Source organism: Giraffa tippelskirchi, chromosome 13, assembly GCF_054371585.1.
Source record: "Giraffa tippelskirchi isolate mGirTip1 chromosome 13, T2T-mGirTip1v1.2.pri, whole genome shotgun sequence".
NCBI classification, from domain to species: Eukaryota; Metazoa; Chordata; class Mammalia; order Artiodactyla; family Giraffidae; genus Giraffa; species Giraffa tippelskirchi.
This window is the reverse complement of record NC_137287.1, coordinates 27,329,754-27,354,644: the sequence shown is the minus strand read 5'-3', so window position 1 is coordinate 27,354,644 and position 24,891 is coordinate 27,329,754. Positions and strand designations below refer to the sequence as shown.

At 48.8% G+C, this 24,891-nt stretch overlaps 1 protein-coding gene across 7 annotated transcripts in view; it reads right to left on the bottom strand.

Moving 5' to 3' along the window:
• The window catches only part of MYH11 (myosin heavy chain 11), a 124,555-nt gene that overhangs the window by 20,847 nt on the left and 78,817 nt on the right, over window positions 1–24,891 (bottom strand). For 6 of the 7 annotated variants that reach the window (XM_081556280.1, XM_081556278.1, XM_081556274.1 and 3 more), the window contains 18 exons: window positions 23,287–23,382; window positions 21,234–21,352; window positions 20,186–20,338; window positions 18,979–19,152; window positions 17,674–17,847; window positions 16,032–16,146; window positions 13,669–13,862; window positions 12,177–12,298; window positions 11,983–12,052; window positions 11,651–11,811; window positions 10,157–10,265; window positions 7,880–8,011; window positions 7,581–7,787; window positions 5,981–6,118; window positions 4,636–4,759; window positions 4,050–4,221; window positions 2,381–2,593; window positions 340–484 (listed from right to left, as the gene is read on the bottom strand). In XM_081556280.1, coding sequence (XP_081412406.1) covers window positions 340–484; window positions 2,381–2,593; window positions 4,050–4,221; window positions 4,636–4,759; window positions 5,981–6,118; window positions 7,581–7,787; window positions 7,880–8,011; window positions 10,157–10,265; window positions 11,651–11,811; window positions 11,983–12,052; window positions 12,177–12,298; window positions 13,669–13,862; window positions 16,032–16,146; window positions 17,674–17,847; window positions 18,979–19,152; window positions 20,186–20,338; window positions 21,234–21,352; window positions 23,287–23,382 — 2,618 coding nt within the window. Of the gene's footprint in view, window positions 1–339; window positions 485–2,380; window positions 2,594–4,049; window positions 4,222–4,635; window positions 4,760–5,980; window positions 6,119–7,580; window positions 7,788–7,879; window positions 8,012–10,156; window positions 10,266–11,650; window positions 11,812–11,982; window positions 12,053–12,176; window positions 12,299–13,668; window positions 13,863–16,031; window positions 16,147–17,673; window positions 17,848–18,978; window positions 19,153–20,185; window positions 20,339–21,229; window positions 21,353–23,286; window positions 23,383–24,891 lie in introns of all 7 variants that reach the window. The other variant, XM_081556276.1, reaches the window with a different exon arrangement.

Sequence of the window (24,891 nt, the reverse complement as noted above, 5' to 3'; positions counted from 1 at the left end):
TGGTGGGCTACAGTCCATGGGGTTGCAAAGAGTCAGACACGACTGAAGTGACTGAGCATGCACGCAAGCCAGAGCCAGACTGCTGGGATTCTGTCAATAGCTGCATGACCTTTAGGTACTCTGGACCTCAGTTCCTCCTTGTGTCAAAGGGGCTTCATTGTACCCATCCCAGTGGGTGGTAGAAAAGATTAATCAACATAATATTCAGTAAGCATAAATGCTGGGTGCCATCACTCTCATTAGAATCACTGTAGCTTGTTAGTGGTCTTAGTGCAGATGCTCACATGTAGTTACTTGAAGCTGTTGACAGATCATTCTTTGTATTTTGTTGCGACTCACCCTCTTGAACTGCTCCAGTTGCTCAGTGAGCTCCTCCACCACCTGTGTGTGCTTCTGCCTCATCTCCTGCACCTGGGACTCGTGGGACCGAGTCTCCTCATCCAGGGCTCTCTTCAGCATCGTCACCTCCTGCTCCCTCTTGGCCCTGGACAGGAAGAACACAGTGGCTGGCAGCGGAGGAGCCAGAGATTTGCCTCAGTGCAGAGGAGTGAGGGGTCTCCCGGGATCTGGAACTGACGTCTTCGTCGCTATCCCTCCCAAGCTGTGTGACTTCAGGTGAGTCACATAACCTCTCTGGACCTGGAATTTCCTCAAAACAAGGAGGTAGCTATAAAAAAGAGGAGCATGCTACCTCCCAGAATCTCCCAGGGCCGACAAACAAATACACAAAATAAAACACATGGTATTGTTGGAAGAATGCAAAGTGAGTTGCAGACTGTTCTGTAAATATTAACATTAGCTTTATTTACTGAGGGATACGCTATATGCCAAGCTCTGACCTAAGTTCTGGGTATATGTCATCTGATAGAATATTCAGAGTGACCTTTAGAGGCAAGTGTATCATTATTTCTGTTTTACAGATGAGGAAACAAAAGCTAAGAAAGAGTAAGCAGCTTGCCCAAGGTATTAAAACCAATGTGTGACTGACCAAGAGTTTGAACCCAAATAGTCTGAGTTCACTACGATGAGCCACTGCTCTGGGCCAGTGCAAAGGGGGCAGAAAGTTGTGCTGGCTTCTAGGCCCAGCTAAGTGATGTAACACAAAACCCAAAATGTGGGAAGTAAATCTCCATGTTAGCACAGCACTTGACACAGGGTGCACTCAAAACACATTTGTGTGTTTGTTGAATAAATAAATGACCTAGTTTCACTGAAGCTGGCATTCATTATCTGGCAGGTGACCCGTTTTTGTTTCTGCTTTTTGGTTGGGTATTGTCAGTTAGCTAGCAGTGACACTTCAAGTGAAGACCAATCTGATAAATATTATTTTGAAAATTTAACACAAAACTTATACACACACAGGAAAAGACAGGAATGAAATTCCCCAAAATTTTAACCATGGTGGGACTGGGGGCGATGCTTTTGGTGTCTAACTTTCCTATAATTTTCAAGTCATTCTCTAATTGAGTATATCCACCTCCTGTGATGTAAGACAAAATTAAAAAATAAGCATGACTAGACACCGAGAACAGACTTATGGACACGGGAAGGGGTGAGGGAAGGAGAGCGTAGGACGAACGGAGAGAGTAACATGGAAACATATCCACTACCATATGTCCAATAGATAGCTGGTGGGAATTTGCTATATGACTCAAGGAACTCAAACTGGGACTCTGTAACAACCTACAGGGGTGGGATGGGGTGGGGGGAGGGAGGTGGGAGGGAGGTTCAAGAGGGAGCGGACATATGTATACCTATGGCCGATTCATGTTGATGTATGGCAGAAACCAACACAATATTGTAAAGCAATCATCTTTCAATTAAAAATAAATAAATTTAAAAAATAAGCATGCTTAACTTACAAGTTGATTTTCATGGTTCAGACATATTAAAATGTTTTATTAGATTTGATGTTAGTATTTATAACATCAAGTATAATAAATTATTAGTATTTTCAAATAATTAAAAAATCCAGTTTTTCCAATTACCCTCTTTGGGTAACAGTAAACTCGCAAATGCCAAGCAGCTAATCATCTCCAGGGTAGGAAGATATGAGAGCCCTTTTAGGTATCCATGTGGCTTAATTAGACACAAATATTTATTACTCAGTTTTCTGAGATGTTCTTTTTGTTAAGAACAGAACTGAATCAGTTTGCTGTGTACCTGAAACTAACATGATATTGTAAATCAACTATATTTCAATAAAAAAATTTTCAAAAAAAAATTAAGCATGCTTATATCAGTTAAAGCAAAATGCAATCAGCATGATAAATGTAGGGCCTAAGGAGCCCCATGACTCAGGATCTGTGTGGGTTTACCCCTTTCTACCAGCTGTCCTGACCCATCAGAGCGGCTGGCCGGCTGGGTGGGGGCTCCTCACCTGAGCTCCTGTTGGGTGGCCGTGCTGTCCAGCGTGTCCTCCAGCTCTGTCTTCAGTGCCTCCAGCTCCTCCCCCAGGTCCCGCTTCTGCTTCTCCGCCTTGTTCCTCGCAGCCCGTTCTGAGTCCAGGTCCTCCTGGAGGTCTGAGATGTGACCTTCCAGCTCTCGGATCTTCTTCAGGGCGTTGTTCTTCTGAGAGATTTCGTCATCCAGCCTGCCGAGGACAGATCACCAGAACTAAGACCCTGGGGTCCCGGGCCCCCTGCTATCCACCCCACGCGGTGGCCAAAAATGGCTTTCTGGAACCAGTCATTTGGGTTCCACAAATATCAGAACATGTTCCATTCGGGTCCCGAGACACACAAGACCCCTTCTTGCCATGTTGGACTGGTTGGAGGTTCATGCAGGATGTAGTTTCTGAGGGCTGATATAAGAAAACAGGTCATGCTGCACGTGTGTGTGTGTGTGTGTGTGTGTGTGTGTGTGTGTGTGTGAAAAGTGAGGCAGAAACAGAGAGACAGAGACGCAGAGACAGAGAGAGTCCCAGACAGCATGGTGCCTGGTCCACAGCAGGAACCCAACAGATGCTTTCTGAGTGTTAGGCAAGTATTCCTCCCCAATAACTACTGGTCGATTCTCCCTTCTATTTGCTCCATGTCTGAGTCCTGCTCCATGCAAAGTGCTTGGCCAGGCACTGCTTGTTGGGGGTAGGGATGTTAACACCAGGGGAGACACCACCTGACTGTGGGTCAGGGTGGGAGGTGGGGAACCTTGACCAGAGGGCATGGAAGGGAGCTCCCTCCGGAACACGGCGGAGCTGCTTCTGGTTTCGTCCATGATGGATGGAAAGGGACTAGTGGAGGGAAGACACGAGGTGGCCCATCACCCTAGCGCGGTCGCCTGGCATAAATGGGCTGAGAGAGAGCTGGCCAGGGGACCAACCAGAAAGCGACTCCCAGCCCATCTCTCAAAAGCCGGGCAACTGGCCCAGGTTCCTTCACCTCCCCTGGCGCAGCTTCCTCCTCAGTGACTGGAGATACAGCAACACCTGGCCAGGTGTCGGTAAAGATACCGCTTGAGCAGAGCTCAGCACACGGTGAGCAGGTAAATAACTGTGAGTCGCTGCTGTAATACCCCCAGGGGGAGGCTGTTAGAGCGAACCCAGCTCCGAGCTGGGAGAAGGGGGCACAGAAAAATGGGTGGGGGACACACCGCATGGAACAGGCTGAGTCTGCTGTACCCTGGGCGGGAAGAGAAGGGGGCAAATGCTTGGGAGGAGACTGGTATTCACATAAAGAGGGGCCTCAGAAGGAGACAGCCCAGGACAGGAGGGTCCTCCAGCCTCAGACACGTGGTGTTTGTGATGCTGATGGAAGGGCTTCTTTGTGCAAACAGAAATCCAGGACAGGGGCGCAGATGACAAAGGATGGGCACCCAAGGGGCGGGCACAGTGGCAGTAGAGAGGATGAGCTTGGTAGGGAGAGAAGAAGGCTGAAGCCGAGGTTCTAGGGGTGCCAGCAGGACTGAGAGGCAGCTGGGAGGCCAGGTCGGGGCCACTTCATGTGAGATGGGGGCCTGCCTGGAGGAGGACCAGGCCCCTCCCCACCGCAGATCAGCAGGGGCCCTCGGGCCAGGAGCGCACACTGGACCTGCCCCCGGCAGCCTCGTACCTGCCCAGGGCCGCCTGCAGCTCCTCCTCCTTCTTGGCCAGCTGCATCTTGAGCTCGGCGATCTGCGCCTGCAGTTCTGCGATCTGCTCGTGTAAGTCGCTGGCCTCACCATCCAGCTTCCTCTTGAGCTTCTCCAGCTCCTGCCGGCTTTTCTCCTCCTTCTTCAGCCGCACTGTGAAAAAGCCAGGGCGCTTCAGGGGGTGGACACTACCCGAGAAACCCCTGGAGGACGAGCCTTTCTGCTCAGGCACTTCACACACACACACACCCAGGAACTATCCCACCCGCACCACGGTCTTGTGGAAGGAAAGTCAGCACTGGTGACAAGCACCTTCTAGAATGAATGTGTGTGTTCACTAAGGGTGAGCACGCAGCTAGGTAGGACTGTCCCTTTCCTGCCGTAATCCACCGTTCTCAAATGTCCTGTCTTATTTTCCTGCTTTTAAAATAACCCCCTTCACTGTTCACCTGAAACTATCACAACATTGTTAATTGGCTATACCCCAATACAAAATGGTTTTGGTATTAAAAAAAAAATAAAATAAAGTCAAATATGCCCTCAGAGCCTCGCCAGAAGCCATTTTACCTTCCAGTTCTGAAATCATAGATTCGTGCTTGTTTTTCAGTTTGGTAAGATTCTTGGCTTTTTCTTCCTCTTCTGCAAGATTTGTTGTTAAGTCACTAATCCTCTCTTCAAGGAGTTTTCGCTCCTTTTGGGGGAAAAGAAAAAGAAATATCATCAGTTTTTTTCCTTTTCTCTGGGGTCTATGTTTAGTAATTTCCAGATAAACAGCTGAAAGGACAATCCACACTATAACCAAATGCAACCTAGAGTTTTAAATGGGGAAAAGTAAGTTCCTCAACAATAATACTTTCCAAAGACTGGCCACTCCCCACCTCAGGCCCCTCCACCCCTTAACTTCATGTCCCAGCTGAGGGGCCTCTTTCCTTTCTTACCACAGGCCTCAGGGCTCTTCCAAACAGGCGGGACCATCTCCCTGGGGATGTGTCTCCACCCCTTCTCCCTCTAACTGCTCCTCATTCTTCAGGTTTCCACTGAAATGTCACCTCCTCCAGGAAGCCTCCCCTGAATGCCCCACCTCCATCCCCTAGTGCTCTACTCTTATAAGAGGGTGAACACCTCCTTCAGAACCCTGATCATGACAGCAATTAGTGGTTGCTTGTACAATCATTTACTTGTTGTCTCTCTAGAACATAAGCCCCTCGAGGATTGGGTCCTCCTCCACCATGCACTCCCTGTCCCTGACACCAGGCCTGTCTCACAGTTGGTGCCCAGCTGGCATCCAGGATTAAAGGTAGTCTACCCATAGTGGGGCTGCTTAGTGAATACTGACTAGGGTGACCTACTCATCTTGGGACTTTTCTGGTTTGGGGGCTGAAACTCTCACATCCCAGAAGCCCCTCAATCCCAGGACAGCTGGTCCTCTGTTAGGAACTAGAAGTGGGTGGTGAGAATGTGAGACGGGCCCCCGGTCTCAGGCACATTGCCCACTCTCCCTTGTACATTGCCCACCCTCCCTTGCACAATTTGGGGGTTGCATTGTTGTGGTGTTCCTGACACTTGTTCCACAGTGGCCCTGGCACTGTTGGGACCACCGGGGACCCCATCCATGGCATGCCTGCATCCTGACAGTGGTCACAAGGCCGCCACGTCAACGCCAGAGGTAACCGCTTTTTCAGCCTTTAATTCCTTTTATCTGGCTAAAAAAGGGAAGGTGTCTGAAGGTATAGATAGTCCTGATGAGCCTGTCATTTTAGTGCAGATGCTCAGCCCCATTCACTTTTTTTTTTAATTTTTGGCCACATTACAGGGCATGTGGGATCTTAGTTCCCTGACTAGGGATTGAACCCACTCCCCCATGCAGTAGAGTCTAACCACTGGACCACTAGGGAAGTCCATCCCCACTCACTTTTGACAGTTTATTGTTCTGATCATCCATGACCAGAATATCATCCTCCAGTTTCTTGATCTTGGCCTCAGCTGTGACCTTCTCAAGTTGTAGCTTCTGCCTGGCAGCTTCCTCTTCCTCCAGTTGTTCCTCCAGGTCCTTTGTGGGGGAGAGAAAAGAATTACAGCCTTGCTTAACCCAAAATTTACTCTCCCGGAGCTCTGGGGACTCATGGATACAGAGGCTGGGCCTGATGGCTCCCTGCAGTCCTCTGCAGTCTCTTTTCATCAGAAAGAAAAGGTTTGGGTAAACCACTTTGCTTTGTGGAGCCTCAGTCTCCTCATCTGTAAAGTGGGGAGAATAGATACCATGGTGATTTTTTTTTTTAATAAATTTATTTATTTTAGTTGGGGGCTAATTACTTTACAATATTGTAGTGGTTTTTGCCATACATTGACATGAATCAGCCACGGGTTTACATGTGTTCCCCATCCTGAACCCCCCTCCCACCTCCCTCCCCATCCCATCCCTCTGGGATACCATGGTGATTTTAAAAATATGTCCACAAATTCTTTGATACTCTTCCCTTCAAGAGGTGGAGCCTAATTCTTCTCCCCTTGAGTGTCAGCTGGACTTAGTGACTTGCTTCTAACAAAATCAAGAGTAAGTGATGGCGTGTGTAAGTCATAGATTAGGCTATAAGAGACATTGCAGCTTCCTCCCCTGTTCTCCCTCCATTCACTCTGTCCAGGGAAAGCAAGCTGCCATATTGTGAGGACACTCAAGCAGCCCTGTGGAGAAGCCCACAGAGTGGGGAACGGAGGTCTCCTGCCTACAGCCATGTGAGTGATGGCTCACTCACCCATGGAAGTGGATCCTCAAGCCCCAGTCAAGCCTTCAGATGACTGCAGCCCAGGCTGTCATCACGACTGCAATCTCATGAGAATCTCTAAGCCAGAGTCACCCAGCTAAGCCACTCTCAGAGTCATGACTGTGTGAGATAAATGTTTAGTATTTCATTTACAAAAAAAATTTTTTTTTAATTTATTTATTTTGGGGTGTGCGGGGTCCAGCTTCCTCTAGTTGTGGTTTGTGGGCTTCTCATTACGGTAGGTTCTCTTGTTGCAGAGCATAGGCTCTAGGCACGTGGGCTTCAGCAGTTTCAGCATGTGGGCTCAGTAATTACAGCTCGTGGGCTCTAGAGTGTGGCTCAGTAGTTGTGGCACAACACGTGAGATCTTCCTGGACCAGGGAGCGAACCCATGTCCCCCTGCATTGGCAGGCAGATTCTTAACTACTGGTCCACCAGAGAAGTCCTAAATGCTTATTATTTCTAAGCTGCTGAGTTTTGGTGCTTTTTGTTCTGCAGCAGTAGCTTACTGATACAATTACCCCTCACACAGGGTGGCTATTAGGAGAAAACGTGTTTGCGCATGGAAGGCAAGACAATAGGACAGAGTAGGCTCCTGAGGAGACCTGTGTAGGCAGAGGGCTGTTCCTCTCCAAGCCTGAGTCTCTGTCTCTGTCTAGTGGGGACACACATCATCAGATGCACCTCACAGGTCTGCAGGGAGAGTCAAGGGATTAGGCACCACCAAGGGCAGCCCCCACAGTGCCTTACCAGCATCTGCTGGGCCATTTTCTTCCGTTCTGCCTGCAGCTGCTGGCTCCGGTCTTCCTCCTCCTCCAGGCGGGCCTCCATCTCATGCAGGATCTCCTCCAGCTCCTGCTTCTTGGCTGCCAGCCGGACCCGCATCTCCTCAGCCTCGGCGTACAGCTCTGTCTCCGCCTGTAGCTGCTCCTGCAGCAGGTTCTTCTCCTCGGTCAGCTGCAGGCAGGGGGTGGGGAGACGGGCAGTGAGCCCCACGGGAGGCAGGGGGCCCACCCTCTGCAGCCCCAGCCAGGCTCCCGGGCCGGTACCTGCGAGTGTTTCTGCTCCAGCTCCTTGAGTTCGCTCTCGGCCTTCTGCTGCCGCTCCTTGGTCTTCTGCAGCTCATCCTCCTTGGCCTGCATCTCCTCCTCCTGCCGAGTCACCTGCAGCAGGGGCTTCACCTGCACACAGAAGGTCCACCCATCAGTTGCTTCCATGGCATGAGGGATACACTCATAGTAAGTAAACCAATGGTTCTCAGCCAGGGACAATTTTATTCCACCTGCAGCTCCTACAGGCATATTTGGCAGTTTCTGGGGATGGTGTTAGCTGTCACAACTAGGTGGGGGGGATGCTACTGGCATCTAGTGCGTAGAGGCCAGAGATGCTGCTCAACATTCTAGAGTTCTCAGGACAGCCTCTGTGACACAGAATTACCCATCCCAAAATATCAAGAGACCAAGACTGAAAAATCCTAGAGCAACAAGAAAAGGTGCAAAGTGAAAGGAGAAAGTCTCACTTCCCCCCATTTAGTCTCATTCTGGGTGAGAACTGCTGCTGACAAACTGATATGCTTCCTTCCAAAGAGAAAAGGAAAGAAAAGTCCCCCATATCCTACCTCCCATTACTAGCACTATCAGCATCTCCTTCTAGCCCTTTGTCCTACACACTAAAAAAAAAAAAAATACACCTGAGACCACACTGCCCAGTGTTACATGTACTTAAAAAAAATTTTTTTTTTTTAATTAAGGAAGTTTTTTGCCATACCATGAGGCTTGAGGGTTCTTAGTTCCCAGGCCAGAGATTGAACCTGGGCCCTCAGCAGTGAAAGCATAGAATCCTAACCACTGTACCATCAGGGAATTCCCTATGTGCTGCTTTTATTACTAAAAACTACAGGATAATTATCGCCCTTGCTGTCACATCAGTGTTACAACTTGATTTTTAAATACCATCATTTTTAGCATTTGAAAAGTATCCCATTGATGGATGAGCTGTTATGAGTCAGTCTGCCAGGGCTGGGCATTGAAATCTTGCTCTTGTAAATGAATGTCCTTCATTTTTTTATTTTCTTTATTTCAGAGGGTTTTCTTAGGAGAGTTTTCCAGAAGTTGAGTTAGTGGGAATGAATATTCCCAAAAAGCAGCTTCCCCTCACTGCTCTTCACCAGGCTGACTCCTAACTCCTTGTGTTCAAGCCCCGCCTGGCATTAGAGGGACCCATGTTTGACACACTGCAGCTTCCTTCCTGCGCTGACCCCAGTCTGCCATGAGCATCACTCTCTGTGATTACCTATCATCTACTCCTCCACTCACCTAGAATATTCATGAAGCCAGGGTATCCCCAGCCCTTCGCACAGGCCTGGTGCACAGTGGCCATTCAATACGTAGTCGCTCAGTGAAAAAGCTTTGTGCCCATCGACACACTCAAGAGCACCTAAGAGGAAGCTGTGTCCATCCCCACAGAGCAAGTCTTTGCCCAACAGACTCGTAACAGCCAACGACGCTGCAAGACCAAGTTGTACCCAGAGAAACAAACAGTGGATACACACAACACGCTGGATGGAGGGATCTCCAGAGAATGATGCTTTGTGACAAAGTGAAAGTCGCTCAGTTGTGTCCGACTCTTTGCAACCCCATGGACTATACAGTGCATGGAATTCTCTAGGCCAGAATACTGGAGTGGGTAGCCTTTCCCTTCTCCAGGGGATCGTCCCAACCCAGGGACTGAACTCAGGTCTTCCGCATTGCAGGCGGATTCTTTACCAGCTGAGCCACAAGGGAAGCCCAACAACTGAAGAGGGTAGCCTATCCCTTCTCCAGCAGATCTTCCCGATCCAGGAATTGAACCGGGGTCTCCTGCATTGCAAGCAGATTCTTTACCAACTGAGCTATCAGGGAAGCCCTGGTGACATAACTACGGAACCCGTAGTTATACATAATATATATAGTTAATATAATATATAGTTAATGTAATATATAGTTAATATGATATTCTTGAGATGACAAAAGTATAGAAATGGAGAACAGATTCGTGCTTGCTGGGGCTGTGGAGGGAAGTGGGTAGAGCTATAAATGGGCAATAGGAGGGATCCCTGTGGTGATGGAAGTGCTCTGGGTCTGGGTTAAGGTCATGGCTGTAACCCACGTGCCAAAGAGGGGGCTCTTCTCAAGCCCAGAGAATCGCCAATGGGGAAGGTTTGGTTTTGAGCTCTCACTTGCAAGCCTGCTATCCACCACCTCCAGTCCCACGTGGGCAACGTCCCAGGGAAGACCCGGGACTTGGCGGGGGTGGTGGGAGGGGGCTTGGGATGAGCATGCACTCACTTTGGTGAAGAGCCGCCACCACTGCCAGTTCCGCAGCTTGAGGTAGGCGGCGCAGTTCCTCTGAATCACCTTCATGGCCGTCAGCTGCTGCTGCCTCTTGGCAAAGGCCCTGGGGAGAGGGAAGGGGAGGCGTGAGAAGACCTGCTTGGCCCAGCACACACCTCACTGCGTTGTTACAGCATCCAGCCCAGCAGCATCCTGAGAGCAGGACGCGTCTATTCGGCTTGTGATTTTGTGACTTGCACAAGGACACCGCCCCATGGAGAATCTCTAGCCCAGATTCTCCAGCAAGCTCTGAACATCAGTACAAGTATATCATCTGGAGGCCAGAGCCTTTCTCAGTGGACAAGGAAGACCCAAGGCTCACAAAATTCCCTGAATTCAGATCTTTGGTCCTGGTAACACCTAGGAAATCAACCCATGCTACACCATTCCTGGGGAGCATCTGACACACTCATCTATACCACATCTTCCCCAAAGCTGAGTGTCTGAAAAACCTATCCTTTCCTTGGGTGTATTTTAAACTCCCAGACCTGACACAGAACCAGCACTCTTCCTATTTAAGCATTGGGTTGGAAAAACCACAGAAGAGTGAACACCATCTTCTTGTCTCTGAGTGGCTGCCATTGCAGCTGCCATCTTGGACGTGGGTGAACTTGGAAGAATAAAATCTCCCCAGTCAGTCTGGAAGTGGGAGTGGTGGCAACAGAGAATTTAGTTATGACACGTAACAGGTTAGGTCTGTCCCAGGACCAAGAGCTCCCCAGATCTGGCCTTGACCATCCTGGGTCTATCTGGCAATGAATCAGCTTGACACGATCAGATGAGTGTGTGGTCTGTACCTCCTGATGACACATGCCCTGGACTAGAGCTACTCCACCAGCCCCTGCAGTCCTGTTTGGGGTGTGAGTTTCATGGAGGAACCCTAGCTCTCACCCAGTCCCCCAAAACAGGGACCTGGTTTCCCAAAACAGGGAGCATCAGGGCAAGACCATGCCTTATGAATTACATTTGAACGTGGGGGTATAGATACCAATACACCTTCCTCGGGTATTTTATCATACTCTCACACTTCTTAAATGATAACCAGCTTTGTTCTCAACTGTTTACATGCAGTATTTCATTGTCCCCCCTCATTAAAACAAGTTTACGAGGCAGGAAAGATTATACTCATTCTCCTGAGGCTCAGAGAGGTAGAGTAACTTTTCCAAGGTTCTTCAGCAGATAAGTAGGGAAGCCAGGATAGAACCCACATCTGACTCTCCAGAGCTCATGGTCTTAACCCCTTCCTGCCCTGCCCTTGTAACTAGCATATATCTTTAAAGTGGTAGCATTTCTTCCCCCTCAAGAAAAGGCTGCCATGCAATCAGTGACACATCTTAGAGCAGATGGCCTCTTAAAATCAGGGAATCAGGACACGAGGCCAGAAAACCCCCTGAAATTTTGTGTTTCTGGTCTGTGTTTGCAGGGAGGCGACAGCATGCAGGTCTTTACTTTCTGGCCAGGTAGCCGCGGCACATCGCCTGGAAGGCCATGATGACGTCGGTGATCTTTAAGTCTCGCTCCTCTTCCAGGTGGGCCAGGACCCCGGTTCGGAAGAAGATTTTGCTCTGCCCAATCCTGTACAAGTTGGGGTCGAGTTCCAGGGCTTTGATCTGCGGAAGGAAGGAGGGGAGAGTTCCCGTTTTCCGTTTTCCGCTCTGCCACTTGGCAGGGGGTTAAATGTGTTTAAGAAGGGTCCTGCCCGGAGCAGCTGTGGGCAGTGCCACCCGAGGCTGGGAGGTCCGCAGGTGGTTTTCTGGGGAGGGGCTGGAGACCAGGCTCACCATCAGGATGCAGGCCTGCTTCCCATCCATGAAGCCTTTGGGAATGGCATTCGCGGCCAGGATCTCGTACCTTGAGACACAGGGCAGGAGTCACGACCAAGCGCATCTCCGTTGTCGTCAGTCTGTCCCCCTGCCCAGCCTGCTCCCCTCACCCACTCCCAACACCCACCCCACCCGTACCAGCCCGGGCTCACCGTTGGCGGAATTCCTGGAAGACGATCCTGTTGGGGAAGCCCTGGCGGCAGATTCGGATGCCTTCCAAGACCCCGTTGCACCGCAGCTGTTCCAGCACCAGGAAGGCATCCAGCTTGCCCGACTGCAAAGATGCAAAGGGCTGTGGGCTGCCAGGGCCTCGGGGAGCAGCAAGCCCTGAATCTCAGGCCCGGTGACCCACCTCCTCAGGCCATGGAGGGATCACCAGGGGCACCAGGTGAGTGCTCAGCTGAGGGTCTGGTGCCATCTCTCGTTCTTGCTGGCACCAGCATCACCTGGGGCTTCCTTCTTGTTACCTGCCCCTCCCTCGCTTCCTGCCCATCGCCGTTCTACAGCTCCTACCTCCCAAACATCTCCCCATCCACCTACTTCTCTCACCACTGCCATCCACTAGCCACCCTCTTCTCTTGCCCCAATGACCACAGTAGCCTCATACTGTCTTCCCACCCCATCCTGCCTCTCCCATCAACTCATTTGGTTTCTAAAATGCAAATCTGATCATTACATACCCCTGCTTTTAAAATCCCCCTGATGACATCTTACAGAAGGAGCGCCAAGCCCTGTTAACCCCCAGGAACGCCACAATCTAAGCCCTGCCCAGAAGTCCAGCCTCATCTTCCCCATCCCTGCCTCACACCATCACACGTCAATACGGAACCACCCACCTGGAGTTTCTTCACCCAGACCCTTCATTTCTCACCTCCACGCCTTTGCTTATTCTGGTCCCTCTGCCTAGGATGCCCTCCCCGTGCCCCGCCCTCTGAGTCACCGAGTTCACATCCTTTAAGAAGCTTTCTCTGAGCCCTGAGTTTTGAGTGGGAGCCCCGGTTCTTTGGTATTCTCATAATTTACCATATGACATCTTCAGCTGGTGTGTCCACCTCTCCCACAACTCAGCAGTACCGACATCTTGGCCTGGATAATTCTCTGTGGTTGTGGAGAGGAGCGGCTCTGCGTGCTACGGTATGTTTAGCAGCATCCCTGGCTTCTATGTGCTGGATGCCAATAATAACCCCGTTCTCAGTTAAAAATGTCTCCAGACATGGCCAAATCTCCCCTGTGGGGGAAGGGAGGGCACACAATTGCCCCCCAGCTAAGCACCCCTGTCCTAGATTGTGACACCTGCCGGCAAGGACTGCAGTCTATCCAGCACCGAATCCCCCCACCTGGCACAGGCAGAGCTCAGCAAATATTAGCTGAGTAATGTTTACTGTAAATATTACAGTAAATATTAGCGAATGAGTGATTTGATACCATGTGTAGCCACTCCAGGGCTCAAAGTCCCCAGGTGCATTCTCCCTTCCTCTCCTGCCTTCTTCTACCTCTCGGATGGGAAAGGAGTGCCTCCCACCCATGTCAGATGGAGCCCTCAGGGTAGGGGGTCTGGCTTTCTTCCTGCCCCTGTAGCCCGGCCTGCCTCCCCTTTCCCTGCAGACCCTGAGGACGTCCCAAGGAACCGGGCGGCGGCCTCACCCTCTTCTCGTGGTTGGGGATGATGCAGCGCACAAAGTTGGGTGTGGTGTTCCGCAGCGTGGTCATCAGCTTCCCCAGCTGCTCCTTGTACAGCTGCCCCACTGTGCGGAACATGCCCTTCTTGGTCTTGGAGGCGCTGGGCAGTGAGCTCTCCGTCATCTTGGCCATCTGGTCCAGCCCCACGATGCGGTCCACTGTGGGCACATGAAGGGTGGCGTCAGCCCACCCAGGGGCTCTGTACCCCCACAGCAGGCCAGCCCCGAGGATGGAGACCCCAGGTCCCCTGCTCATTCGCCAGGGCACCCCTCCCCATTCTTTTCTCCACCCCCTACACCTTCCCTCTAGCGATAGGTAAAGGGAGGTGTCGGGGGTTGCTTTCCAAGCATTATGTACTTCTGAGACGCTGAGAACCCCGAATGACAGAAAGAACACATTGTCTCTGACACTGTCACGGAAACTTGGGAGCAAATCCTGTTCTTGCCACCACCTTGGCCTGGTGCCATTTTGTGCCTCACTTTCTCCTTCTGTGAAAGTGAGTCACTCAGTCGTGTCCGACTCTTTGCGACCCCATGAACTATACAGTCCATGGAATTCTCCAGGCCAGAATACTGGAGTGGGTAGCCATACCCTTCTCCAGGGGATCTTCCCAACCCAGGGACTGAACCCAGGTCTCCTGCATTGCAGGCAGATTCTTTACCAGCTGAGATAGCAGGGAAATGGAGGTAATAACAGCATCTACCTTCTAGGGCAGGAATAATTGAATAAGGTTAGCAAAGGGCTTACCTCCCTGCCTGCCTCCAATCCTCATCCACCAACAAAACTTATTGAGAGCCTTCTGTGTGCCAGGCCCTGGGCATACAGACATGAACAAAGTCCAGACGCTGTGTACCACTCCCTCCCCGACCCCAGCTCATATTCTATGGATATTCTAACACAAGGAGGCAGACAATGATCACACGTGCAAGTATGCAATATTTTGAGCGGTGAGGTGAGCTTAGAGAGATAAAATAGGGATCCCTTGGGGGAGGAAATGGCAACCCACTCCAGTATTCTTGCCTGGAGAATCCCATGGACAGAGGAGCCTGGTGGGCTACAGTCCATAGGGTGGCAAAGAGTCGGATACGACTGAGCAACTAACACACACACACACAGTTGACTGTATCCAGTTGGTTGGTGGTGTTGTGGAGTTCAACCCCGCTGACATTAGACCCCACCACTTCTGCTCCATGTGCTCAGTTAGGCTCTATTAATAATGTCTTTGCTTGTCTGCCTCGCCTATATGACTGTGGGCTCCTTGAAGGAAGGAGTTTGAGAGTTCATCGTGAGTCCCAGTTGTGAGATATAACCTGGGTTGAGATGCTGTTACCCCATCCCAAGGGCCTTGGCACTCAGTAAATGTTGGCAGAACTGACCCCTGTCCCTAAACCAAGGGCAGCTAGTCCTGTAAGCCCTAGACCCACAGGTTCTATGTCAAGAGTGAAATCTGCTGTAAGCACTGAGGCCCAGGAGCGAAAGCAGCAAAGTCCACCACTTAATTGTCATCACAGGGCCGATGTGTACTAAGTCCCTACTGTGGGCCCAGCAGGTGCTAGACTTCACTTGGATTATCTGTTCTCTGGTTTTTAAGGGGAAAAAAGTGTGGTCCCCAGACCAGCAGCATCAGCGCCACCTGGGAACTTGTTAGAAATACGAATTTTCAGGTTTCATCCAGACCTGCTGAATCAGACCCTCTGGTGATGGGATCCAGTGATCATGAGCTTTAACAAGCCTTCCAGAGATCTTGATCCATGCTCAAACTTGGCCACACTGATCTAATTTCACTCTCACAGTAATCTTAGGGAAGATGGGAGATTAACTCAACTGGTAAAGAATCCGCCCACAATGCGGGAAACCTGGGTTCTATACCTGGGTTGGGAAGATCCCTTGGAGAAGGGAACGGCTACCCACTCAGTATTATGGCCTGGAGAACTCCATGGACAGAGGAACCTGGCAGGCTACAGTCCATGGGGTTGCAAAGTGTCGGACTCGACTTTCACTTTCACTTTCACCAGTGAGGATAGAGGAGCTTAAGGAAGTCAAGTGACTTGTCTGAGATCACACAGCTGGTACATGGCAGAGAAGAGAATGCAGTTAAGTCTCTCTGACTCCACAAGAGGGCACTCTGATCCAACATACCTCCTAAGACATTTCCTCCATCAGCGCCTGAGCCCTGACTCAGGACCTTCTCCGTGGGGCCCAGGTGCGGGATTGAGGGGCTCAGGAATTGGTGCCCGTCCCTCTTGGGAGCAGACGTGGGAATCAGAGGCAGCTGGGAAGGGGCCGGAGGGAGTTCAGTCCTCCTGCTCCAGCGGGCAGGGCCTTACCGTCCTTCCACAGGTCAGCCATAAACTTGTCCGAAGAGGCGTTGAGGAGGGAAGTCACATTGTCATTCAGCGGGTCCATGTTCTTGGTCAGCCAAGCACTGGCGTTGTAGTCCACCTGTCAAGGACCACCCGACCGGTCAGGTGCTTCTGCTTCAGTTTTGAACTAAGGACAGGGCCCCAGACTTCTTCCCCCACTGCCCTGGATCTTCTGAAGTCAGAGAGGAAACATTAGCAGCTGCCATGATGGGAAGCCACAAACACCAATGAAGGGGCCGACAAATCAGCACTTTAAAGGGCCCTGTGCACGGTAGGCCTCAGCCATGACCTACTGGTAAAGCCTCGTCTCCATCCCTGCCTTCTCCTAATGAGCTTCCTCAGGCAGCCTCCTCCTTAAGAGTCCAGCATGATGCCTGAGATTTCCCAAAGGTACAGAGCTTTGCTGGTGGCAAATACCCTCCCCTCACACTCAACGTTCACCTCTCATCCAGCAAAGGCTTGACAACAAGTCTTTTTAAAATTTTTAATTTTATTATTTTGACCTCTTTTACTTTTATGATTTTGACTATGACATAGAAGGTACTGATCAAATAGTTCTGGTGGGGTTTTACAGGATATGGGTTGTTACAGTGATGGGCAGGTCTGATCTTGGCTATGTGCCAACAAAACTTTATTTACAAAAACAGGCTGTGGGCCAGGTTTGGTACCTGGGCTGTAGTTTGCCAACCCCTGGTTTAGAAGATTGCCTGTTTCTATGATGTAGTGGATATACCAGGGAGTCAATAAACGTCTGCAAGCCAGACTGAGTTATGTCTTTTCTATATGATCCAGGACCCTCCAGAGCCATAGGGAAAGGGTCCTGTATGTTAAGAACTATGACATGATGATGATGGTGATGACGATGATGGAGGAGACAGGTAGGGGAAAAGGGGAGGAAGGAGGAGAAGGAAGAAAAAAAAAGACATCATAAATTTCCCAGAGTGGCACAAGCTGGCAATGGCAAACCCAAGGCCATGATAAAGGAGATTCCTGTTGGACTCAAAAGTGGGTTTATTGGTCACCCCACTCCAGCTGGCCCTTCCTGTTGGGTTTAACTGGTAGCAGGAAGGATTTAGAGTCTATACAGGAAAGAACTGCCTGGCTACCATGAAAGTGAAAGTTGCTCAGTCCTGTCTGACTCTTTGCAACCCCATGGACTGTCCATCGAATTCCCTGGGCCAGAATACTGGAGTGGGTATAGCCTTTCCCTTCTCCAGGGAATCTTCCCAACCCAGGGATCAAACCCAGGTCTCCTGCATTGCAGCTGAGCCACAAGGGTAGCCTGGCTACCATAGTTGAAGCATATTAGTGGCCTCTCTAATACATATCTCCTATGTCTATAATATACAACATATATATTAGCCTATTATAGCATATATATTCTCTATCTTTAATATATAGATATTATACATACATTAGCCCATTATATGTTATATCTCTAAATCTTGTCCCTTACTGATACTTAGACAAATCATGTATAAGGCTCACTTTGGGTCTGACTTCCACCAGAGGCCTCTGGGTCCCGCCACTCCTAAGCTGCTCCTACTTGGAACATCCTGCCTGGGTCCCCTGGGATGAAGAAGCCCCTGGGACATTCGCCTGGTACCTTTCCAGCGTAGTGGATGATAGAGAATTCAGTTTTGTCCTTGAGCTGCTTGGGCTTCTGAAACTTGGGGTGGCTGCCCTGCTCCGTGCACAGCTTCTCCACGAAGGACTTGTCTGTGGCTTTAGGGAACCAACACTCCTCATCCAGCAGGGCCAACACACCTGGAGGGTTGTTCTATGGAAGACAAACAGATCATAGCAAGGGTGCCCGAGCCTCAAGCTGGCCACCCAAACACATGTGTAGGCTCCATTACCATATCTACTTACATATAAAGGTGGATTTACACACTCCATCTCCACCTCCTCAATCTATCCTCAAAGTATTTTGTGCCCAGTGGGCCAGCACTAGGGATGCAAGGGCCGGGAAGCATACACAACATCACAAAGATTTCACACTTCTAGTAATTGCGTTCCTTTACAAATAAATTCACCTAAGGGTTCTTTTGAGTAAAGGGCTCCCCTATGGCTGAGACAGTTTAAAAACTAAGGTATCAGGAGCACCATCAAATCTGCACATGCTGTTTGCTCTGCTGAAATGTTCTTTACTTTTTGGACTCAGATCAGAGAAGCCTTTCCTGGCTATTCTGTCCAAAGCAGGCATCCCTAAACCACTCTGCTTTGTCCTTATCAGGGGTTTCAGTTGCTCTTCTTGTTTGTCTAGTTTCATTGTCTGCTCCTCCAGGAGAGTAGGGACTGTGCCCACCTCGTTCACTGTTACATCTCAGCCCCCAAAGAGAGGGCCCAGCACATAGTTGTTGTTTAGTCGCTAAGTTGTGTCCAACTCCTTTGCAACCCAATGGACTGCAGCCTGCCAGGCTCCTTTGTCCATGGGATTTCCCAGGGCAAGGATACTGGAGCCGGTTGCCATTTCCTTCTCCAGGGGATCTTCCTGACCCAGGGATCGAACCTGCATCTCCTGCATTGGCAGGTGAATTCTTTACAGCTGAGCATATAGTAGGTGCTCAGTCAATAGGCATTCAATAATGATCTCTTGTGCACCTACTATGTGCATGGTTCTAGGAGTTCGGGATGGGTCAGTGAACAAAATCAAGACCCTTGCTTTTGGGAATGAATGACTGGAGAGAGGGGAAGGGGATGGGTGGGCATGGTGGGGAGGGCAAGAAAGGAGAGGGATAAAAAGAAGCAACACCTTCAATAGGAAAATGTGGGCTAAAGGACAGGGTAATTTAGTTCACAAAGATTCAGTTTACAGCCTTTCAAGACTCAGTGATGGGGAAGCCGTGTCCTAGTGGAGAGAGCGACAGGGTCTGCGTGCCGGCTGCATGTGTGTGACGTGGGGCCTCACCGGCCGCTCGATGAGCTCAATGCAGGGCTGCAGGTCCAGCCCGAAGTCGATGAAGTTCCACTCGATGCCCTCGCGCTGGTACTCCTCCTGCTCCAGGATGAACATAGTGTGGTTGAAGAGCTGCTGCAGCTTCTCGTTGGTGTAGTTGATACACAGCTGTTCGAACGAGTTCACCTGAGCACACGACACCAGGGAGACCCGTGAGCATCATGGTCCAAGTTAGAGGACTAGGGGCCCCGAGGAGCTCCCTGCTGGAGAGAGCTCCACACCGGAAACCCTTTCCATGAGTCTGCTCTGCCATTTCAGCACCCAGAGAGGGCTCAGGCCCCAGTGAAGGCTGCCCGGGGCTCGTGAGGGCTGGTAAGAGTTACTTATTCCCATGTCACGTGGTTTCAAGAATGCTGATCTCCATCTGCACAATGATTTATAGATAGAATAACTGTGTAAGGTATTTCAACACCTCAATTTTTTTTGCCACACCCCATGGCATGGGATCTTAGTTCCCCAACCAAGGATCGAACCTGTGCCCCTGCAGTAGAAGTGGAATCTTAACCCCTGGACTTCCAGGGAAGTCCCTCATTACTCCCATATTGCAGATGTGGAAACTGAGGCTCAAAGATGGAGTAATTTCATAGTAGATATGTTTTGGGATATCTGCCAATCTTAACATATTCTCTTTCACTAAGAACCTCCCTCCAACTCATGGGAGTGGGATTTAGTAGCCATTTTATACTCTATGAAGTACTGAAAGACCCTAAAAACAGTGCTTGGCTCTGAGATGACCATGTGACCCAACTCAGGTAAGATTCAATGAGACTCAATTCCCAGATGTGGGATGGAACTACTGGAAAGAATTGGAACTGGTTGGAACTAAGAGGCAGTCTGGAGCAATGGTAGCCATATTGCCACCATGAGGGGACAGCCCACTTGAGAATGAAGTCAAGGTGGAGGAGAGAGGAGAGAGGGAGATGGCAGGAGTTCAGGTCCTGCCTGTTGGATCCAGCTGTACCTCTGGCCTCAGTTTAAAAACCAGTACATTCTCCACTGGATTTCTGTCTCTTAAACCCTCAAAGATTTAACCTTCATTAGACAGCTTCCCACCCTATAGTAGCTGCCTGCCTTTCTCCAAAAATAGTGAATTTCTCTAAGTGGAAGCTAATTTCTAGAGAGCCGGGACCATGTCTATTGTGATCCTGCCAAGTTGTACCTCAAAGATCTCAAATCCAGCGATGTCCAGGATCCCCAGGAATGAAGCCCCTTGCCGGTGGGTCTTGTCCAGGGCTTTGTTCACGCGGGTAAGTATCCAGCGGAAAAGGCGCTCATAAGTGGCCTTGGCCAAAGCTTCTACAGCGAAGTCTGCCTGCAGCGGGTGAGGGGACCGGGTTACTCCCAATGGGCTGCGTTTTCACAAGAGCCTGACTGGTGGTCCTGGATTTTTATGCTCCCTCTACCTACAATTACTCCTTAAAAGATAAACAAAGAAAAGGAAAGTATACCATCTCTACAACTGGCAATAAGGGACAGAGTGGTTAGACCTAAGGAATGGCGATGTAGCTAAGTAGTCACTTCCTGTCAGAGGGACCTGGAACACAGTGGAGCCTGCTCCACCCCAGGGTCACTTAGAGGCGGTCAGTCCTGCCTCTAGAAAGGGTCCAGAGACATTTCCAAAGGTTAAGTCAGCCCTCATACCTTCAACTAAGAGATCAAGACGAGGGCAGAAGTGAGAGACTCTGATGTTCTTGCTCAGCCAGTGTTGTACTTTCAAAACCTGACAGGGAACTTTGATTATTATAGTACTGGATATACAGGGGATAAAAAAATGGATGGATGGGTAGATGGATAGGTGGGTGGATGGAAAAGTCCTTCCCTGAAAGCCACCAGCAAGTTTAGGTCTTTTGAGTATGAGCCACTCGTTGCCCTTGTTGGGCATGTGCAGTAAATGGTATACTTTCCTTCACCACAAATTGGCTTTGCTGCATGGTTGATTAACAGACCCAAGTTTGGTTAGGTAACAGATGCATGAATGGATGGGTGGATGGATGGATGGGTGGATAAGTGGATGGATAGATGGATGGATTGATGGATGGATGGATGGATGGGTGAGTGGGTGGATGGATGGATGGGTGGATGGATGGATGGGTGGATGGATGGATGGATGGGTGGATGGGTGGATGGATGGATGGAAGGTGAATGGACGGAAGAGTCTTCAGGAATAAATGACAAATGCAGGAATAAATGGCAAATGCATCACTTACCTGTTCTTTTGTTTGAGCCTTCTGTACCACATCCCGTCCGACTTTGATACGTGGGGTCAAGATGGATCTGGTGAAATCTGTCACATTAATTCCCATGAGGTGGCAAACTTTCTGAGCCACTGGATGGAGAAAAGAAGCATATTAAGTGTATCACAAAAGTGAAGGCTTGGAAAAGAAGGCATATCACAGGGGATATCTGTGATCTGTGGATACACTGTTTTTTTCTTGACGACGTGGAACATGACAGTGACCACAGCATGAAACAGTCCTAAAAACTGCTGTAATCAGTGACCTCACCCCAATGTTTTACAAAGAGGCGACGATGGGGCTGGGATGGAGGTGTGCCCCAACTGGGGGCTTAGGGTCAGAGCCAGTTTCAGGTCCTTGCTCTCTTCCCCCTTCGCAGCCATGTGATTTTTTGGAAAAGCTACTAAACTTTCTAAACTCTAGCTTGCAAAAATGGTCAGTTATTTGGTCTGTTGTTTGATTGTTAATGGGATTGAATGAGATAGGCATATACCTGACATATAGTTAAATTCAATAAGCATTTGTTCTGCCATTCCAAGATATATGTGGCAATATATGTAGAGAGAAAAATACTGGAAACAACTTAAACGCTTATTCACAAGGGAGCAAACAAATGTATCACGGTATTTTTGTAAGTATTTTTTCTCTAGAAAAAAAAAGGTGCAAGATGATGCCTACAGTGTGATATCATCCATGTAAATAAAAAAAACACACTCACAAAACACCACTGTATACTGTTCAGATATATGTGTGTGAAAGTATAAACATAAGAATGGAAGCGTATACAGTAAAGTACAATTGTGGTTGTCAGGAGGTTCAGGGAGAAGAATGGGATCCAGTTGAGAGAATAGAAGATGTCAGTCTTCCCTGTACCGTGTTGTGTTTCATTCTAAAGATCAAGAAGTATTCAAAAAAATTCACAAATGTCCATTCTGAATGGTGGACACATGGGCTCTTGTTGTATTCATGTAATTCTGCATTTAAAAAGGTTTTCTCAAAAAGAAATACAACATTAGCTGCTCCCTTAATGTTAAGACTAGTGATACACAATGGTCTGGAATGGTGTGAACTACACGATAGCAGCTGGAACTACTAGATAGTTGGAACTACTACGTGGAACTACACTATAAATTGTGTAGTTTTAGGATTTTCCCCCCATCTTTTTGCAAAGGTGCTCTTTTGATTTCTGTTTTCCTGAGGGTCTCTCCTCAGAATGAGATTTTTCTTTAACTTGCCATTTTGGGGAGTGTAAGACATAAGAAACAACTGACAGTTCAAAAGGGAGCTTGGAAAAGCAACCCAATATACAGCTTGAGACAGGGGTGTTGAGGCCACAGGTGAGCAAGTTGGGAACCTAAGTCATCCTTTTGGATCAGCCACCAACAAGCACAATGGTATCCAGGCCATCTTTTTGAAACACAAAACACTGTTTATTTGCACGTAGGGCTGTCAGATTTAGGAAAAACATACAGGACACCCAGTGAAACTTGAATTTCAGATAAGCAATGAACAATTTTTAGTATAATTATGTCCCCAATATTGCCTAGGACATACTTACAATCAGAAGTGTTTATCTGAAATTCAAATTCCACTGGGCATCCTGTGTTTTATCTGACAACCCCATTTCAGGGAAATGTGAGGTCTATCTCCCCAACAAAACCATACATGACATAAGAAATGGGGCAGTTCCTTCTCATTTCTCATTGTATCCCACTGCCCGGCATACAGCAGGTATTCAAAAATACTTGTTTAACAAAATAAATGAGTGTGGAGTTTTAGAAGAGAAACTCCCTAAGGATCCTGTCTGATCCAAAACTTAGTCCCCCCCCGGCCACAGTCTGATTGGAGAATTTTCCACATAGGATCTTCAGCAGTGAAAAGTTTGAAAAAGGAATTAAGTGATAGCAACCCAGTCTGGTTCTTATTAACACCCCAGATATCCTCAGCCAGAAAAATAACCAAGACAAATGTGACCTTCCCTCCCCTCACCAAAGTCATCAATTATCACAAAAAAAGCAGCAAGCACCTGTGTTATCCGGCATGGAAGCCTGGTCTGTGTTTCTTTCCTTCTTGAAGACAATATTTCCGAGTTGCAGGACAGATGACACCACCCTCAATATGGCTGGAGTGAGGAGAGAAGACCAGATAAGACAAAGATGCCAACATCAAGATCTGGAGTCTATAAGTCATTGAGGACCTGGAGCCGGCCTACAGCTTTCCCCCAGAGAGACCCCGTTCTGAGCCTTTGTCTAGTCTTGTTCAGTCACTAACTTGTGTCTAACGGAAAAAGCCAAACCATCCCAATTCCCTGATAAGAGGAGAGAAGACCAGCCAGGGCGGAACAGAATATTTTTGGATTGTTGCTAAAAACCTTGCACTACAATGGAATTACGTGCAGGAGGGTATGGCAATCTATAGCCTATGGACCAAATCCAGCTCATTACCTGTCCTTGAAAATAAGGTTTTATTGGAAGCCAGCCAAACTCATTCACTTACATGCTGTCTATAGCTGTTTGTATGTTAATGGCAGAGTTCAACAGTTGCCATGGCGATCATATGTCCTGGTAAGGCTAAAATACTTACTATCGGGCCCTTCGATACATCAAGGAGATTGAATGATTAACAATTACAAACAAACAAACCTGCTGTATCTCACAAACATGAATGCTGAATGAAGGACTCCAAATGCAAACAAGAACATATCATATAAATCCACTTAACAGGCAAATCTATGCCGTTAGAAGTCAGGGTGGTGGTTATCCTTGACTGGGGAAGCTGCGAGAAGGAGCATGAGGAGTTTCATGGGGGCTGGTGGTGTTTGTGTTCTCTTAGTTAAAATAGGCACCAGGTGCGCAAGTGTGTTCGGTGTGTAAAAATTCATCAACTATACACACTTATACATAATCTTCTAAATGTAAATTTTACATCAATAAACTGTATCTAAAGACAAAACAAAACCCTGTGCTTCTTAGCATGCTCTGGCTGGGTGTGTGAACTTTCATGTTAGGATGAAGAAGGGGGATTCTTTTCCAATGGTTGTCGAGACATCTCCAGACAAAACAGTGTGTTGCCAGACCTGGGGAACCCTTCTGACACCATACTCAGCCCATGTCACTGTCAACATGGTTTCTGTGCCTGAAATCCTCCCAAGACCATGGGTTCCTGCATAGTAGGGGGCTGTCCTATCTTCTTTATATTCCCCGAACCTTCTCCAGGGTCCAGGCATATGGGGGAGGGAGGGTAGATGGATGGATAGAAAATGAAATGATGGATGGATGGATGGAAGGAAGATGGATGATGGATGGATCAATGAATGGATAGATAATAGATGGATGGATCAATTAATGGATTGATGAATATAGATAGATGGAGGATGGAGAGATGGATGGATGGATGGATGGACGGATGGATGGAGGATGAAGAGATGGATAGATGGATGGATGGATGGAGGATTGATCAATGTAAATACTTGGCTTTAGATTACCTGAGGTGCAGTCTATGGGGAAATCACCCAGGATTTCCAAGAAGAAATCACTGTTCCAAGAACAAAACATAGAGATTCCAGCCTACTCTGATTCCTCAGGCCAAATCAGGGATGACAATCTTTTTCAGGGGGGGGATTTTTTGGAAC